The sequence below is a fragment of the Thalassophryne amazonica genome, chromosome 8 (assembly GCF_902500255.1).
Source record: "Thalassophryne amazonica chromosome 8, fThaAma1.1, whole genome shotgun sequence".
Classification (NCBI taxonomy): domain Eukaryota; kingdom Metazoa; phylum Chordata; class Actinopteri; order Batrachoidiformes; family Batrachoididae; genus Thalassophryne; species Thalassophryne amazonica.
In genome coordinates, this window is record NC_047110.1 from 117,197,677 (window position 1) to 117,217,083 (window position 19,407).

At 45.7% G+C, this 19,407-nt stretch overlaps 1 protein-coding gene across 1 annotated transcript in view; it reads left to right on the top strand.

The window, feature by feature from the left end:
- The window catches only part of lamb4 (laminin, beta 4), a 320,650-nt gene that overhangs the window by 21,716 nt on the left and 279,527 nt on the right, over positions 1–19,407 (top strand). The window contains exons 6-9 of the mRNA XM_034175562.1: positions 4,609–4,797; positions 4,920–4,983; positions 11,396–11,610; positions 11,691–11,811. Coding sequence (XP_034031453.1) covers positions 4,609–4,797; positions 4,920–4,983; positions 11,396–11,610; positions 11,691–11,811 — 589 coding nt within the window. The remainder of the gene's footprint in view (positions 1–4,608; positions 4,798–4,919; positions 4,984–11,395; positions 11,611–11,690; positions 11,812–19,407) is intronic.

Here is a 19,407-nt window from a genome sequence, read left to right on the forward strand (position 1 = left end):
CAGACTTAAAAAAAATATATACAAATTTCCATGTTATTTTATTTGTCTAAAAATAAATGTCAGAGGTTCCTTATGTTAAACAAGAAATTATCTAATTTGAAATAACAGGTGGTTTTAATTTACAGATGAAAGGCTTCTAAAGAACCATTTATTGATTTATTTAGATATTTTAATTACAAGTGTTCTAAACTTTTTTTTTTAACAGTAATCAGAAATTTTGAGGTAACAAACAACAGCAAAAAACATTTCCAAGGATTTTTCTTCAGAAAACTGCTCTATAAATGAGTAGTCCTGTCACACGTTAATGTTTTGTAGAGATCAGTGGTTTCTGCACCAATCGGATTGGTCCAATCCATTTTGTACAGATCAGTGGTCTCTGCCATGAGTCTTCCATGTTTTGGCCCGACGCATCGTTCCTACTGGACAATGCGAAGGTACGTCACAGCTCAGAGTGTCGAAAGTTGGCGCCCCTCATCTCGACAGAACACTGGCTCTGTGTGGTATGCAGGAGATCACTTGACCGAGCGTCTATACGTTCAAATAATAATTAAAAAATACTGTCATCACTCTTTACTCTTACCCAGTCCCTTACAACGGTGTAGCCTAAATACACGAGCTTTCCAGGAGTGCACCCAATTCATTACGTACATTGGGCCTTGTATCAACGTGCATACGGTGATATTTGAGCGTATATGGGGTGTATGCCAAAACGGCTGCGCTACTTGGCATTTATCAATGTGGTCGTTGGCGTACGCTGCGCTGAAAATATACACCAGGTCGAGAGGTGGCGTAAATTATACACCGAAATGAACCAGTGCTGGAATCCACATAAAAGTGAAACTGATCAACATGATAAACAGTGCCATTATACAAATCAATGCATATGTTACATAACACTTTCCTGATTATACTACATAATAATCAATACAAATCCCGCTTTTGCTGGTCTATCGAGCACGATCCGTGGCCACAGCGCTGACCGCAAAGAAAGCGCTGCTCGCCTTTTTCTCCAGAGCCTGGAGCCAGAGCAGCGCTGAGCTTAACTTTATGTGGTGTGATCGTTTTAGACAGTGAAATTGATCATTACAACTTAGTGTTGTCATTCCCTTAATTCGCCCGTGCTGCAATCAGGTTGTGTCGTCTCCATTCGTTTGTCACCATAAAATAAATAAATTGTTGTGTGGGCCGCCCGAAGAGGAGGTACTGCTGGCCCAACGCCAGAGGGCGCCCTGCCTGAAGGCGGGCTTCAGGCACCAGAGGGCGCAGTCGCCGCCAGGAGCACCAGGAACTTTGACAGCTGTCACTCATCTACTCATCATGCCTCACCCATAAAAGCCTGGAGAAGACACCACACCTCTGCCGAGAAATCGTCTAAACCCTTCAGGTAGACACTCAGCCATATTATTCAGCAAAGTTAAGTTGTGACGTCTTTCACATCTGTGCTGGTAGCTATTGCACCTTCTGAGTTTGCAGCTTCTCCAATGACAGCCGAGTTGGAGGGAGTGGTAAGAGTTGGCGTTCTCCACTCTTCACTCTTACACTTGTGTAGTGGAGTCTGCACGGATAACCGGAGGAAGTAGTAAGATGAGGAGGTGGTGTTTTCTCCCTCCACCAGGAATAATCAGCTGACTGTTTTACTGGGTGTGTGTACACACACCCACTCTTGACTGTTTCTGTTTCCTGCCAGCAGTACCCAATCTGACAGCTGGAGACGGTGGCCACCTCTGGAGTGTTCCAGATCCGTTGGCGGTGGAAATCGTGTGGGTCCCGACTCTTCTCTGGACGGGCAGCTCCTATCCTCGAGCCTGCCCACACGACACCAACTTTATAATTGACTGTAGTATTGAATTGTATCTGTATCCGTTGTGCACATTTCACAACATTAAAAGTGTTACTTCGTATTTCCATTGACCATTCATTTACGCCCCATGTTGTGGGTCCGTGTCATCACACTTTTCACAACAGAAATACATTTTAAGAATAAAGAAATCTGAAAAATTAGGCGTGTCTTATTGAGTGAGCAAATATTCACGTCAAGAATTATTGACATGTGAAAAGAATACAGTGGTCCCTCGCTATAACGCGGTTCACCTTTCGCGGCCTCGGAGTCTCGCGGAGTTTTTACTCCAATTTTGCATGCCTTTTTTTTTACAGTGTTCTGTGTGTCTGTTTATAAGAATATTCTCGCCCAGAAGAAAAAAAGAGCGCCAACAACTACTCATAACTGTGTTTGTCACTCGGAAACAGACACCTGCAGCCAGGTGTGAGTGGAAAAAGGCGCGGCGTCAGGACGCAGAGGCGCGATCTGTGAAATACTGGTCAGTCACTATTAATAATATCTTATGTGTCCAACCTCGTACGTTGATCGTTAAAATTAAATTCGTTAGTTCTAAAAGCTGTCCCATTGGGAGGAGGCCCCAGGGAAGACCCAGGACACACTGGAAGGATTACATCTCTCGGCTGGCTTGGGAACGCCTTGGGGTTCCCCCGGAGGAGCTGGGGGAGGTGTGTGTGGATCGGGAGGTCTGGGCGGCTTTGCTTGAGCTGCTGCCCCCGCGACCCGACTCTGGATAAAGCGGAAGAAAATGGATGGATGGATGGATAGTTCTAAAAGCCATCATAATTATTTATAGGAAAACGTTCTATTTTGATTTCTCAAACAAATGTTTGGGCCTGAAAACAGTTTGGTCTTATTTTTCTACTAAGGTTTGAACTTTGAGAGTGTTTACACACGAGAGAAAAGTGAGAAAATGTTCATGCCTGATTCAGAAAAGTGTATAAAGTGGTTTTACAGGGTTTTACAGCTTTGAAACGTCTATAATAATTGTAAAAAATAACGCTGACTACGTCGTGGTTTCGCGTACTATGGGCTATTTTTAGAACGTAAATCCCGCGATAAACGAGGGACCACTGTAACACTTTTTGGATTATACTACAAAACAATTAATACAACGGCTGCTTTGATGCTCTATTGGCACGCGTCGTGATTGGTGGAGTTCTTTTTCTTTGCCGTCTTCCTGGCTTCCATGTCGTAAAATGAGGGTGTGTCTGAAGCGGAGTCTGAATATTTATGGGCGTGTTTATTATAATTACGATTGTTTTCACCCGCCGCATTTATCAAGGTCACGTCGGGCATACGCCGGAAATGGGCAGGTGCGCACTGCTTGATACATGTCACGGCAACTTTGGTGTACTTCAAATTTACACTGTAAATTTACACCACAAGTGAGCAACGTTGATACATGAGGCCCGCTCAGAGGCACGTCCCCTCCCATGCGCACTTTTTTTGGGGGGGGGGGGGGGGCAACCCTGCCCCCTGTGATAAACTCATTGCCCCCTTAATATTTTTTTTCTGGCGCTGGGTCTGATTATGGGTCCCCCACCACCACCACATTTTTCATGTCATCAAAAACCGCCCCAGTGCACGCTGAAGGTCCTGATTTGACGAAGCCAGCAGAACCACATCGTCCGCAAACAGCAGAGATGAGATTCTGTGGTTCCCAAACCAGACCCAGACCCCCTCTACACTAGAGGGGGTAATAAGTAAACAATAAATAAATAAAAAGGGGAGAGAAGCTTGGCTCCATGATGCTATTTTTACAGGCTGCCTGGACACGTAGATGGATTTGATACATTACAAGAAGAGAGAACTTGAGGATGTGAAAGCGGAGTTGCAGCTGTGATTGCGTGCGCGATTCATCCATGAGGAGTTCATGGATGTGGAAGCTTGGCCGGCCTTCTTCTTTCGTGGTTTTGAAGCTTCACAGCCAGCAGGGTCCAGCAGAATTTTTTAAATAAATATGTTTAATTAAAAAAAATAAACATGTTAAATTTTTTAATTAAACATGCTTAACATGTTAAATTTTTTAATTAAACATGTTCAATTTTTTAATTAAACATGTTAAATTTTTTTAATTAAACATATTTAACATGTTAAATTTTTTTAATTAAACATATTTAACATGTTAATTTTTTTTAATTAAACATGTTTAACATGTTAAATTTTTTTAATTAAACATGTTAAATTTTTTAAATAAACATGTTTAACGTTAAATTTTTTAAACGTTTAATTTTGAATTAAACATTTAATTTTTTAATTAAACATGTTTAATTTTGAATTAAACATGTTTAATTAGGGTTAGGGTTTAATTTTTGCATTCGTTTCACAGACCCCTTTGCGTCCCTCAGTGCACTGCCACGTAGGGCTGCAGAAACCCGTCGTAGTCAGTACGCAGCATCACGCAGCTCTACGTTGGCTCAGTGTGAAAGGGGCTTTAGCTGTGTTTCTTTATTCATTCATTTTAAAGGTCAAATATTTTTTGTGGTTCTCGAAGAATTTTATTTGTGGAAAATGGGCCAAAAATGGTTGTTTTGACAGTAAAGGTTGCAGACCCCTGATCTAGACACACACACACAAGAATGAGGTCAGGTCCGGCCCCGGTGCCCCGTGTGGCCACACTCTGGACCTGCTGTGATCATCAGCGGGTGTGTTTTAAAGATGAGTGCTCCCCCTTGAAGTCTAAACTTTTGGCCTCAAGGCTCAGCTGAGCATTTAGACGTGAACAGATGTGACAGTAGAAGACAAAATGTCCTTCGGTCTCATTGCAGAGTTTCCGTCCTGCAGCCATGTTGGTGGAACGGTCCAAAGACTACGGGCGAACATGGAAGGTTTATCGTTACTTTGCAGAGGACTGTCCTCTTCATTTCCCCGAAGTTTCTGCGCACATGGCTGATAGTGTGGATGATGTCATATGTGACAGCCGGTACTCTGGTTCTGAACCATCCTCTGAAGGAGAGGTGCACGCTCACACACACACACACACACACACACACACACACACACACACACACACACACACAAACACACACACACACACACACACAGTGAGATTTTCTGATGCTTTACTTTTGTCCACCAGGTGGTGCTGAAAGCTTTGGATCCAATATTTGAAATTGAAGACCCGTATGCACACCATATCCAAGGTGAGGTGATTTCTGATTGACTTTCAGATGGACTTATTGAAACATGTATGAAGTGGTGGTAATTAGCGATCGGTGAGCACTGTGAGTTAATCGTACAGGGTTTAACAGGTAAAAATCAGCTCACTGTGTGCGCAATATTTTTACCTCCTCCGTCGAAGTTGGAGGTGGTTTTGTTTTCACCCCATTTGTTATTTTGCTTGGTTGTGAACAGCAATTTTTCTTATATCTTTATGACATTTTTACTGAAGACTCATATCTTGATATGCAAGGTCAAAGGGTCAAGGTCAAAATGGGAAAAATCCCTATCTTTAACATTAAACAAATTTTCTAAATTCATAGCTCTATCAAAAAAGATCAAATTTCCTTCATGTTTATGAGTGTTATGTAGGATCGTATCCTTTATCACCTGACAAACTTTGATCCAGACCTTTTCCAGATTACACATTTTATGGCTATTTAAATTTAACATTGAAAACCCCATTTAATGTATATTTTACATTAGATTTTAATCAAAAGTTCCTCAGTCACTCTAATTTTTCTGTTATGGATTCACCAACACCACCGAAACTGGATGGAGGTTCCAGTTTTATGTCTGCTTGCCTTCCAGTTATCAGTTGGAAACCAAGTGCCAAAAAGCAATGACAAACTGTGCACAGCAGAAATAACCAAAGTTCTGTGAAAATGATCTGAAAAACAATTCAAAAACCAAAAAAGTTGAAAGGAAAAAAACTGCTTTGATTCAAGTGCATGAACTAAAAACATCCTCCTGACATTTGAACACTTCAAATTTAATTTATGAAAAGACACTTGTAAGAAAACTTTGACCTTGAAACTTTTTTCCAAGGTAAAAATTTGTGGAATTGGAAACTAGTGTTGGCGGAGGTTTGCGTCATATGAGCGTGGGACTCTAGTTACTTCTTTAACCTCCTCTTTGTCCTCCCTCTTCTCCTCCTGCCTGGTGGCTCCATCCTCAGCATCCTTCTCTCTATATACCCTGGGTCCCTCTGCACATGTCCAAACCATCTCAGTCTCACCTCTCTGACTTTGTCTCCAAACCGTACCACCTTAGCCGTCCCTCTGATATGTTCATTCCTAATCTTGTCCATCCTCGTCACTCCCAAAGAGAATCTCAACATCTTCAGCTCCGCCTCCTGTCTTTTTGTTAGTGCCACTGTCTCTAAGCCGTCCAACATAGCTGGTCTCACTACTGTCTTGTAAACTTTCTTCTTCTCTTCTTCAGTCGGTCACTTTCTTCGGTCACAAATCCCTCCTGCCACCTTTCTCCACCCACTCCACCCTGCCTGCACTCTCTTCTTCACCTCTTTACCACACTCTCCATTACTTTGAACAGTTGACCCCAAATATTTAAACTCATCTACTTTCACCACTTCTACTCCTCTGAGTGGTGTCCAAAAAATGAGGTGGGCTTCATAGATAATTGGCAAAGCTTCTGGGGAAAACCTGGTCTTGTTAGGAGAGACGGCATCCATCCCACTTTGGATGGAGCAGCTCTCATTTCTAGAAATCTGGCCAATTTTCTTAAATCCTCCAAACCGTGACTATCCAGGGTTGGGACCAGGAAGCAGAGTTGTAGTCTTACACACCTCTCTGCAGCTTCTCTCCCCCTGCCATCCCCTCATTACCCCATCCCCGTAGAGACGGTGCCTGCTCCCAGACCACCAATAACCAGTAAAAATCTATTTAAGCATAAAAATTCAAAAAGAAAAAATAATATAGCACCTTCAACTGCACCACAGACTAAAACAGTTAAATGTGGTCTATTAAACATTAGGTCTCTCTCTTCTAAGTCCCTGTTAGTAAATGATATAATAATTGATCAACATATTGATTTATTCGGCCTTACAGAAACCTGGTTACAGCAGGATGAATATGTTAGTTTAAATGAGTCAACACCCCTGAGTCACACTAACTGTCAGAATGCTCGTAGCACAGGCCGAGGAGGAGGATTAGCAGCAATCTTCCATTCCAGCTTATTAATTAATCAAAAACCCAGACAGAGCTTTAATTCATTTGAAAGCTTGACTCTTAGTCTCGTCCATCCAAATTGGAAGTCCCAAAAAACAGTTTTATTTGTTGTTATCTATCGTCCACCTGGTCGTTACTGTGAGTTTCTCTGTGAATATTCAGACCTTTTGTCTGACTTAGTGCTTAGCTCAGATAAGATAATTATAGTGGGCGATTTTAACATCCACATAGATGCTGAGAATGACAGCCTCAACACTGCATTTAATCTATTATTAGACTCAGTTGGCTTTGCTCAAAATGTAAATGAGTCCACCCACCACTTTAATCATACCTTAGATCTTGTTCTGACTTATGGTATGGAAATTGAAGACTTAACAGTATTCCCTAAAAACCCCCTTCTGTCTGATCATTTCTTAATAACATTTACATTTACTCTGATGGACTACCCTGCAGTGCGGAATAAGTTTCATTACACTAAAAGTCTTTCAGAAAGCACTGTAACTAGGTTTAAGGATGTGATTCCTTCTTTGTTATGTTCTCCAATGCCATATACCAACACAGGGCAGAGTAGCTACCTAAACTCTGTGAGTGAGATAGATTATCTCGTCAATAGTTTTATATCCTCATTGAGGACAACTTTGGATGCTGTAGCTCCTCTGAAAAAGAGAGCCTTAAATCAGGAGTGCCTGACTCCGTGGTATAAGTCACAAACTCGCAGCTTAAAGCAGATAACCCGTAAGTTGGAGAGGAAATGGCATCTCACTAATTTAGAAGATCTTCACTTAGCCTGGAAAAAGAGTCTGTTGCTCTATTAAAAAAGCCCTCCGTAAAGCTAGGACATCTTACTACTCATCACTAATTGAAGAAAATAAGAACAACCCCAGGTTTCTTTTCAGCACTGTAGCCAGGCTGACAAAGAGTCAGAGCTCTATTGAGCCAAGTATTCCTTTAACTTTAACTAGTAATGACTTCATGACTTTCTTTGCTAATAAAATTTTAACTATTAGAGAAAAAATTACTCATAACCATCCCAAAGACGTATCGTTATCTTTGGCTGCTTTCAGTAATGCCGGTATTTGGTTAGACTCTTTCTCTCCGATTGTTCTGTCTGAGTTATTTTCATTAGTTACTTCCTCCAAACAATCAACATGTCTACTAGACCCCATTCCTACCAGGCTGCTCAAGGAAGCCCTACCATTAATTAATGCTTCGATCTTAAATATGATCAATCTATCTTTATTAGTTGGCTATGTACCACAGGCTTTTAAGGTGGCAGTAATTAAACCATTACTTAAAAAGCCATCACTTGACCCAGCTATCTTAGCTAATTATAGGCCAATCTCCAACCTTCCTTTTCTCTCAAAAATTCTTGAAAGGGTAGTTGTAAAACAGCTAACTGATCATCTGCAGAGGAATGGTCTATTTGAAGAGTTTCAGTCAGGTTTCAGAATTCATCATAGTACAGAAACAGCATTAGTGAAGGTTACAAATGATCTTCTTATGGCCTCAGACAGTGGACTCATCTCTGTGCTTGTTCTGTTAGACCTCAGTGCTGCTTTTGATACTGTTGACCATAAAATTTTATTACAGAGATTAGAGCATGCCATAGGTATTAAAGGCACTGCGCTGTGGTGGTTTGAATCATATTTATCTAATAGATTACAATTTGTTCATGTAAATGGGGAATCTTTTTCACAGACTAAGGTTAATTATGGAGTTCCACAAGGTTCTGTGCTGGGACCAATTTTATTCACTTTATACATGCTTCCCTTAGGCAGTATTATTAGAAAGCATTGCTTAAATTTTCATTGTTACGCTGATGATACCCAGCTTTATCTATCCATGAAGCCAGAGGACACACACCAATTAGTTACACTGCAGGATTGTCTTACAGACATAAAGACATGGATGACCTCTAATTTCCTGCTTTTAAACTCAGATAAAACTGAAGTTATTGTACTTGGCCCCACAAATCTTAGAAACATGGTGTCTAACCAGATCCTTACTCTGGTTGTCCTGAAGGCTTTTCAGCCCTGAAAAGCCTTCAGTTAATTCAAAATGCTGCAGCTAGAGTACTGACAGGGACTAGAAGGAGAGAGCATATCTCACCCATATTGGCCTCTCTTCATTGGCTTCCTGTTAATTCTAGAATAGAATTTAAAATTCTTCTTCTTACTTATAAGGTTTTGAATAATCAGGTCCCATCTTATCTTAGGGACCTCATAGTACCATATCACCCCAATAGAGCACTTCGCTCTCAGACTGCAGGCTTACTTGTAGTTCCTAGGGTTTGTAAGAGTAGAATGGGAGGCAGAGCCTTCAGCTTTCAGGCTCCTCTCCTGTGGAACCAGCTCCCAATTCAGATCAGGGAGACAGACACCCTCTCTACTTTTAAGATTAGGCTTAAAACTTTCCTTTTTGCTAAAGCTTATACTTAGGGCTGGATCAGGTGACCCTGAACCATCCCTTAGTTATGCTGCTATAGACTTAGACTGCTGGGAGGTTCCCATGATGCACTGAGTGTTTCTTTCTCTTTTTGCTCTGTATGCACCACTCTGCATTTAATCATTAGTGATCGATCTCTGCTCCCCTCCACAGCATGTCTTTTTCCTGGTTCTCTCCCTCAGCCCCAACCAGTCCCAGCAGAAGACTGCCCCTCCCTGAGCCTGGTTCTGCTGGAGGTTTCTTCCTGTTAAAAGGGAGTTTTTCCTTCCCACTGTCGCCAAGTGCTTGCTCACAGGGGGTTGTTTTGACCGTTGGGGTTTTACATAATTATTGTATGGCCTTGCCTTACAATATAAAGCGCCTTGGGGCAACTGTTTGTTGTGATTTGGCGCTATATAAATAAAATTGATTTGATTTGATTTGTAACTGCACTATTCCACTGGGCTCCCTCTCATTCACACACATGGACTCAGTCTTGCTTCTACTGACTTTCATTCCCCTTCTGTCCCGAGCAATGTTCTCTGGCATTATTTATAAGTCTAGCTGTGGATGGAAAGAAGCTATTTTTATGTCTAGAGGTTTTAGTCCTGATGGACCTCAGCCGTCTGCCAGATGGGAGGGTGACAAAAACATTGTGTCCTGGGTGAGAGGGATCGGCCACTATCTTCCTTGCTCACCTCAGGGACCTGGAGGTGTACAGGTCCTGTAGGGATGGGAGACTGTAATCGATCACCTTCTCTGCTGTATGGATGATGTGCTGCAGTCTGCTCCTGTCCTTAGCAGTGGCGACAGTGTTCCAGACGATGATGGAGGAGGAGATGATGGACTCAGTGATGGCAGTGTAGAAGTTCACCCTCATTGTTTTTGGCAGGTTGAACTTCCTCAGCTGCTGCAGAAAGTACATCCTCTGTTGTGCTCTCTTGGTGAGAGAGCTGATGTTCAGCTCCCACTTGAGGTCCTGGGTGATGGTGATCCCCAGGTATCAGAGAAGGACTCCACAACGGCGACTGGGGAGTCACACAGGATGATGGGGTTGGCTGGGACTGGGTTCTTTCTGAAGTCAACAACCATCTCTACTGTCTGGAGGGCATTTAGGTGCAGGTTGTTCTGTCTGCACCTGGACACCAGGTGGTCAATCTCCCATCTGTAGGCAGACTCGTCCCATCAGAGATGAGTCCGATGAGGGTTGTATCATCCATGAACTTCAGGAGCTTTACAGACTGGTGACTGGAGGTGCAGCTGTTGGTGTACAGAGAAGAATAGAGGAGAAAGAACTTTCAGAATGAAGTTTCAGGTTGCATCTCCTACACAGGAAGTAGTACATCCTGTATACAGCTCATTATGTCTTCCTTTTCTTCACCACAAATATTTCCACAGTTTGGGAACTTTTTCCACCAACTCTCCCACAGCCAAGTCCAACCCTCTTGCAGCCGGTGCAATTTGTATTTACTTATTTATGGCAGCTAAGCCAACCAATGATTGGATCCACAAATGACCTGCGTCATATGACCCTCCGTGGTCACATGACCCTCCGTGATCATGAAGCAGTCACATTGTGGCGTTTTAATTTCAAGTGAAACGTACTGGAAATCAAAAGGCTAAACTGATTAAAAATGTCAATCTCGACACATTTTCAGCAATGACTGATCATGGCAGTTATCACCTACATGCATTATTGCATGTTTCTGATCTATTATGCTTATCAGGTGTACACAAAACTGGTGCTCAGCAATGCTAATAAAAAATGATAAAAACGCAGAGAAATGCGCTTTTCCTACAATCTGTCATCATCTCTTCTCTCCATGTTCTGCTGTGCATCGGTTATTTTTAAGATGCACGAGCACCTGAGCACCAGTTATGCGCACATCTGGGTCACATCTTTGGGTTATTACATAATGACTGTTTGACTTTGTGAATCTGGGTTGAAAATGCACCTCGTCTGAAATGGATGATGTTTCTTTACACCTTCTGTCCTCATCAGAACTGATCACCATAACCAACATACGGGTCAACTTCACCCGTCTCTTTACGCTGGGTGACACCTTGTTGAGTCGGAGGCGCAGGAATCCTCAGAACAAATATTACTACGCTTTGTATGACATGGTGGTCCGCGGAAGCTGCTTCTGTAATGGACACGCCAGCGAGTGTGTGCCGGTGGACGGAGGCCGCGGAGACGTCTTCAGTCAGCCTGGCGTGGTATGGATCACTTCAGAGCTGGTGATCAGTAACAATCAACACAATAAAGAATTGACAGCTGGGATTTTGGCCTTTTTCAGGTCCACGGCCACTGTGTTTGCCAACAAAACACAGCTGGTGAAAACTGTGAGAGGTGCCAGGACTTCCACCATGACTCCCCCTGGAGGCCAGGAGGACAAGCAGGACCTGAGATTTGCAGATGTAAAGACTTGAATTTAATGATTTCTATGTTAAAAATAAATGGCTTCAAATAACTGCAACAGTTAAAGCAAAACAAGAACCAGCAGAACCACAAAAGGATCCACAGTTCGGTGCTGCTTTAAATCCAGAGCATAAGTTTTGACAATACTCAATAAATATTCAGTCACTTTTAAAGCTCAAAGTACTTCCTCCAAATGATAATAGGAGTCTCCTAAAACTTTGAAAATCCTAAAACCTCTTTCACACAGGTTTGACATGGGTCAACTCTGCCCTTTTTTTAAAGTACAAAATATCTCTTTTCCTTCATAAAGGTTGCTCCCAGCAGTTTTGATGGATACTGTTGAATATGTAGATACGAAGTCTGTCTGAGCCGCCGGGACCATAATCAAAGACATCAGTCTGTGTATAAAGAAAAAAAGCAGTAGTGATTTAAAAAGTCCCTTGTGGTCTCATCTGACGTTATTATTAATGATCACTGTTTGATGAGATTTCAATTTATTTTCATTCATATAGCGTCAAATCACAACAGAGTTGCCTCAAAGCGCTTCACGCAAATAAGGGCCAACCTTACCAACCTCCAGAGCAACAGTGGTAAGAAAAAACTCCCTCTGAGGAAGAAACCTCAAGCAGACCAGACTCAAAGGGGTGACCCTCTGCTTGGGCCATGATACAGACATAAATTACAAAACAATTAACAAAACAAACATACAGGAAATGCTGTTGGTGCTCAGGACAGGAGGGGCTCCAGCACAAATACCACACCCATCTCTGGATGGAGCTGCACCTCAAACAGAGAGGAAAAAAAACAGATCTGCTCTGTGTAAGTCTGATCAGATCTCAGAAGCTAAGCAGTGCAGGACCTGGTTAATACTTGGATGGGAGACCTCTTTGGAACACCAGCGGCTGTGTGTGTTTCTCCAGGTTACTCTGGAGTTGCATCAGGAAGGGCATCTGGCGTAAAATTTGTGCAAATACAAATGCGGATCTGGCTGTATCCACTGTGGCGACCCCAAATGAAAAATGGGAGCAGCCGAATGGACAACAACAGGCATCAGAAAGACAAGAAATACAGTATAATTTGTCAGCATTAAGCAACAAGAAAAACAGAAGAAATACTAAGGTGATCGCTGGCCACTAGCCCTAAACTTCACTAAAAGACCCAGAATTTAGATAAAGTTGAGGCCGCGGCACACTGTGTTTACTAATAAAATGAATTAAAAGAGTAAAAAGCATAGTAACATACTATACCAGTATGCTAGCCATAAGAAAAGGAAAATAAGTGCGTCTTAAGTCTGGACTTGAAAGTCTCCACAGAATCTGACTGTTTTATTGATGCAGGGAGATCATTCACAGAACAGGGGCACGATAAGAGAAAGCTCTGTGACCCACAGACTTCTTATTCACCTTAGGGACACAAAGTAGTCCTGCACCCTGAGAACACAGAACCTGGGCCGGTACATAGGGTTCAAGTAGGCCAGCTAGGTGGGGAGGTGCCAGTCCATGAACAATTTTATAGACTAGCAGCAGAAGCTTAAAATCTGATCTCACTGGGACAGGAAGTGTTGTGTGGGCCGCTGAAGAGGAGGTACTGCTGGCCCACCACCACCAGAGGGCGCCCTGCCTGGAGTGCGGGCTCCAGGCACCAGAGGGCGCTGCCGCCGACGAAGGCTGCCAGGGTGACAGCTGTCACCCATTACTGGACACAGCTGACTGCACTCAGGACGGAGGTATATCAGCAGGACAGCGTCTCCACCTCAGTGCCGAGATATCGCCTTGAGATTAAGGTAACCTTCTCTGCAAGCTCATATTGAAGACTCTGATAAACCTTGGTAAACCTTTTCAGGACAGCTGACTACAGAAAGCTACTTGCTTGGATAAGTACTCACCTTTCCTGCTTCATTGTAACAAGAGGTGGAGGCGGCTTCTCCCCTCTCTGTCTACTGGGTGCTGTCGCACCCATACCTGTGTGTTTGTGCTCTTTCCCGCCAGCAGTACCGGATCCGACGAGCGGAGGCAGTGGCCACCTGGGAATTCGGGACTTGGCGGTTCCAGTACTTCTGGGGTTCGGTGGCAGAGGAAATCTGGGTGGTTCCGGTTCGACTAGGACGGACGCCTCCTACCTTCGAGCCTGCCCACACGACACCAGCAGATTTCGGCTTCAAACTCCAAATTATTAATTGTTGTATTGGTTGTGCTCTTTTCACAACAGTAAAACTTGTTATTCACCTTTCTCCATTGTCCGTTCATTGCGCCCCCTGTTGTGGGTCCGTGTACCTACACTTTCACAACAGGATATCTCGGCCAGCGTCATGGATCCCGAGGGGCGTCAACCGGCTGTTGAACGGCCAATGGAAGAACAGGGCGCAGCGGCGGCTTCGGGAGGGTAGTCGGTGAGTTGCAGCGGATCCTGAGACTCATGTCCGGCATGTCCGTCAGGTCCTGCAGCGGTTGTTGGAGAACCGTCTGTTTGTGAAGGGCGAGAAGTGTGAGTTCCACCGCACTTCTTTGTCCTTCCTGGGGTTTATCATCTCCTCTAACTCCGTCGCCCCGGATCCGGCCAAGGTTGCGGCGGTGAGAGATTGGCCCCAACCCACTAGCCGTAGGAAGCTGCAACAGTTCCTCGGCTTTGCGAATTTTACAGGAGGTTCATTAAGGGCTACAGTCAGGTAGTTAGCCCCCTGACAGCCCTGACCTCTCCAAAAGTTCCCTTCACCTGGTCGGACCGGTGCGAGGCCGCGTTCAAGGAGTTGAAACGGCGCTTCTCGTCTGCACCAGTTCTGGTGCAGCCCGATCCTAGCCGCCAGTTAGTGGTTGAAGTGGATGCCTCGGACTCAGGGATAGGAGCGGTGCTCTCCCAGAGCGGGAAGACCGATAAGGTCCTTCACCCGTGTGCCTATTTTTCCTCGCAGGTTGACCCCCGCTGAACGGAACTATGACGTCGGCAATCGGGAACTCCTTGCTGTGAAAGAGGCCCTCGAAGAGTGGAGACATCTGTTGGAGGGAACAGCCGTGCCATTCACGGTTTTCACTGACCATCGGAACCTGGAGTACATCAGGACCGCTAAGCGTCTGAACCCCAGGCAAGCCCGCTGGTCATTGTTCTTTGGCCGTTTTGACTTCCGGATTACCTACCGCCCCGGGACCAAGAACCAGCGATCGGATGCATTGTCCCGGGTGCACGAAGAGGAGGTCAGAACGGAACCGTCGGATCCCCCGGATCCCATCATCCCGGAGTCCGCTATCGTGGCCGCCCTCACCTGGGACGTGGAGAAGACCGTCCGGGAGGCCCTGACCCGTGTCCCGGACCCCGGAGACGGACCAAAGAACAAACTATACGTCCCACCAGAGGCCAGGGCCGCAGTCCTAGACTTCTGTCACGGTTCTAAGCTCTCCTGTCACCCAGGGGTGCGAAGGACCGTGGCAGTCGTCCGGCAACGCTTCTGGTGGGCATCCCTGGAGACCGACGTCCGGGACTACGTCCAGGCTTGTACCACCTGCGCCAGGGGCAAGGCCAATCACCAGAAGACCTCAGGGCAGCTACAGCCACTGCCCGTGCCTCATCGCCCCTGGTCCCACATCGGCCTGGACTTCGTCACGGGTCTCCCGCCGTCCCAGGGAAACACCGTCGTCTTCACGATAGTGGACCGTTTCTCCAAGGCGGCCCACTTCGTGGCCCTCCCGAAGCTCCCTACGGCCCAGGAGACAGCGGACCTCCTGGTCCACCACGTCGTCCGTCTGCATGGCATACCATCAGACATCGTCTCCGATCGCAGTCCCCAGTTCACCTCACATGTCTGGAGGAGCTTCTGCCGGGAACTGGGGGCCTCGGTCAGCCTTTCGTCCGGGTACCACCCCCAGACCAACGGGCAAGCAGAGCGGGCCAACCAAGAATTGGAGCAGACACTACGCTGTGTGACAGCCGCGCACCCGACGGCCTGGAGTACCCACCTGGCCTGGATCGAGTACGCCCACAACAGCCAAGTGTCATCAGCCACCGGCCTCTCCCCGTTTGAGGTGTGCTTGGGGTATCAGCCCCCCTTGTTTCCGGTGGTCGAGGGAGAGGTCGGTGTGCCCTCGGTCCAGGCCCACCTACGGAAGTGCCGTCGGGTGTGGCGTGCTGCCCGCTCTGCTTTGTTGAAGGCCCGGACGAGGGCGAAGAAACATGCAGACCGGCGGCGGGCCCCGGCCCCCACGTATCGTCCTGGGCAGGAAGTGTGGTTGTCCACCAAGGACATTCCCCTTCAAGTGGACTCCCCCAAGCTCCAAGAACGATACATCGGTCCCTTCAAGGTCCTCAAAGTCATCAATCCCGCCGCAGTGAGGCTTCAGCTTCCGGCCTCACTGCGGATTCACCCAGTGTTTCACGTCTCCCGGATAAAACCCCATCACACCTCACCCCTCTGCACCCCGGGTCCGGCACCACCTCCTGCCCGGATCATCGACGGGGAACCGGCTTGGACCGTGCGCCGGCTCCTCGATGTCCGTCGAATGGGCCGGGGTTTTCAGTACCTGGTGGACTGGGAGGGGTACGGCCCGAGGAGCGCTCCTGGGTGAAGAAGGGCTTCATCCTGGACCCGGCCCTCCTGGCCGACTTCTACCGACGCCATCCGGACAAGCCCGGTCGTGCGCCAGGAGGCGCCCGTTGAGGGGGGGGTCCTGTTGTGTGGGCCGCTGAAGAGGAGGTACTGCTGGCCCACCACCACCAGAGGGCGCCCTGCCTGGAGTGCGGGCTCCAGGCACCAGAGGGCGCTGCCGCCGACGAAGGCTGCCAGGGTGACAGCTGTCACCCATTACTGGACACAGCTGACTGCACTCAGGACGGAGGTATATCAGCAGGACAGCGTCTCCACCTCAGTGCCGAGATATCGCCTTGAGATTAAGGTAACCTTCTCTGCAAGCTCATATTGAAGACTCTGATAAACCTTGGTAAACCTTTTCAGGACAGCTGACTACAGAAAGCTACTTGCTTGGATAAGTACTCACCTTTCCTGCTTCATTGTAACAAGAGGTGGAGGCGGCTTCTCCCCTCTCTGTCTACTGGGTGCTGTCGCACCCATACCTGTGTGTTTGTGCTCTTTCCCGCCAGCAGTACCGGATCCGACGAGCGGAGGCAGTGGCCACCTGGAATTCGGGACTTGGCGGTTCCAGTACTTCTGGGGTTCGGTGGCAGAGGAAATCTGGGTGGTTCCGGTTCGACTAGGACGGACGCCTCCTACCTTCGAGCCTGCCCACACGACACCAGCAGATTTCGGCTTCAAACTCCAAATTATTAATTGTTGTATTGGTTGTGCTCTTTTCACAACAGTAAAACTTGTTATTCACCTTTCTCCATTGTCCGTTCATTGCGCCCCCTGTTGTGGGTCCGTGTACCTACACTTTCACAACAGGAAGCCAGTGAAGAGACGCCAAAATGGGTGTAATGTGGTCAAACTTTCTGCTTCCTGTCAAAAGTCTGACTGCAGTATTTTGAACCAATTGGAGAGCCCTAATGCTGGACTGCGGTAAACCAGAAAATAGAACATTGCAGTAGTCCAATCTAGAAGAGATAAATGCATGAATCAGGGTCTCAGCATCAGCCATAGACAGGATGGGACGAACCTTAGCTATATTTCACAGGTGGAAGAAAGCAGTCCTAGTAATATCTCTAATGTGGAGGTCAAAGGACAACGTAGGATCAAAAATTACCCCAAGGTTCCTCACTTTGTCAATGTGATTTATGACACACAAGCCAAGGCTGAGCATTAACTGGTCAAATTGATACCGATGTCTCACTGGACCAAGAGCCATCATTTCAGTCTTATCAGAGTTTAAAAGTAGGAAGTTATGAGACATCCAACTTCTCACTGATGCAAGGCAATCTTCTAAGAATTTTATGTAGATGAGATTACCAGCAGTTATCAACATGTATAACTGAGTATCATCAGCATAGCAGTGAAAGGTAACCCGAAAATGCTGCAATATGTGCCCAAGAGGTGCTATATAAAGGGAGAAAAGCAGGGGGCCTAAGAAGGACCCCGTTAATAAAGGTGCCTGTCAGCTAGTGCGGACAACATTTTGATTATTGGTGACTTTAACATTCATATAAATAAGCTCCCTGATCCCCTTTGCAAGTCATTTATGGAACTTGTGGATGTGTTGGGATTCCAGCAATGCATTCAGGATTCAACGAAACATTAGTGGAAATACCCTTGATTTGGTTCTCACATGTGGCCTTGCTGTCACGAACACTGACATTTTGCCTCTTGCCTCGGTGGTTTCTGACCACTCATTTATTAGGTGTGCATTTATGTTGCCGCGTTTAGTGGACCGAAAGCCTTATCTATCTCTGCGGCAATGCATTAATCCCTCAACTATGACTGAACTCGAAGCCAGACTGCCTAAACTTTTGGCTTCAGGTTTGGAGAATGTTCAATCAGTGGATAGTCTTGCGGATGGCTTGAATTCAGTGCTCAAGGCTACACTGGATAAGGTCGCACCTCCTCTTTTAAGGCCACGCCTTCCCAAGGCGCAGTCACCTTGGTTCAATGGTTACTTGCGTGACCTTAGGCAGAAGGCTAGAAGTGTGGAACGGAAATGGCGTAGTTCTAAATTAGAGGTGTTCCACCTTGCATGGCGTGATGCTGTCATAGATTATAAGCATGCACTACTGGCTACAAAGCGTGCCTATTATTCTGATTTGATCAATAAAAACAAGCATAACTCAAAGTTTTTGTTTGAAACTGTAGCATTTCTCATTCATGGACAGCCACCTGTTATTCACTCTCCCTTTTCAGCGCAGGACTTCTTGGACTATTTCGAGAAGAAAATTGAGGATATTAGGTTGAGTATATCTCAGCAGGCTTTGGTCCAACCACCGCATACTGCTATGGAGGTGGATGGTCCCACTGAGGTGGTACCCAGATTTACAGATTTTGATGGTATCTCGCTAGGCGCGCTGATGAAGCTCATGACGTCTACTAAAAGCACAACCTGTTTATTTGATCCTATACCAACAAAACTGTTTAAGGACCTGTGGCCCACTCTTGGGCCGACTGTGCTGGAAATGATAAATCTCTCATTAACTTCTGGATCTGTTCCTAAATGTTTCAGATATGCAGTGATTAAACCATTACTTAAGAAATCCAATCTCGACCCTAGTGTATTGAAAAATTATAGACCGATATCAAATCTATCATTTTGTTCTAAAATCCTGGAAAAAGTGGTTTTGCGACAGCTCGTGGACTACCTCACTGAGAATAATCTTTTTGAGCCACTGCAGTCTGCTTTTAGAAAATATCATTCCACAGAGACGGCTCTCACTAAAGTAGTGAATGACCTTTTGCGAGCAATGAACTCAGATACCACTACAGTCTTGGTGCTGTTGGATCTTAGTGCTGCGTTTGATACTGTGGATCATCATATTTTACTCAGTAGGCTGGAGAATCACTTTGGGATTACTGGAACTGCTCTTGCCTGGTTGACGTCATACCTGTCCAGTCGTTCTTACTGTGTATTGTGTAATGGCACCTCCTCTGTAGGTACATGAAGTTTGGGGTTCCGTAGGGATCCGCTTTAGGCCCCCTGCTTTTTCCCTTTATGTAGCACCCCTTGGGAATA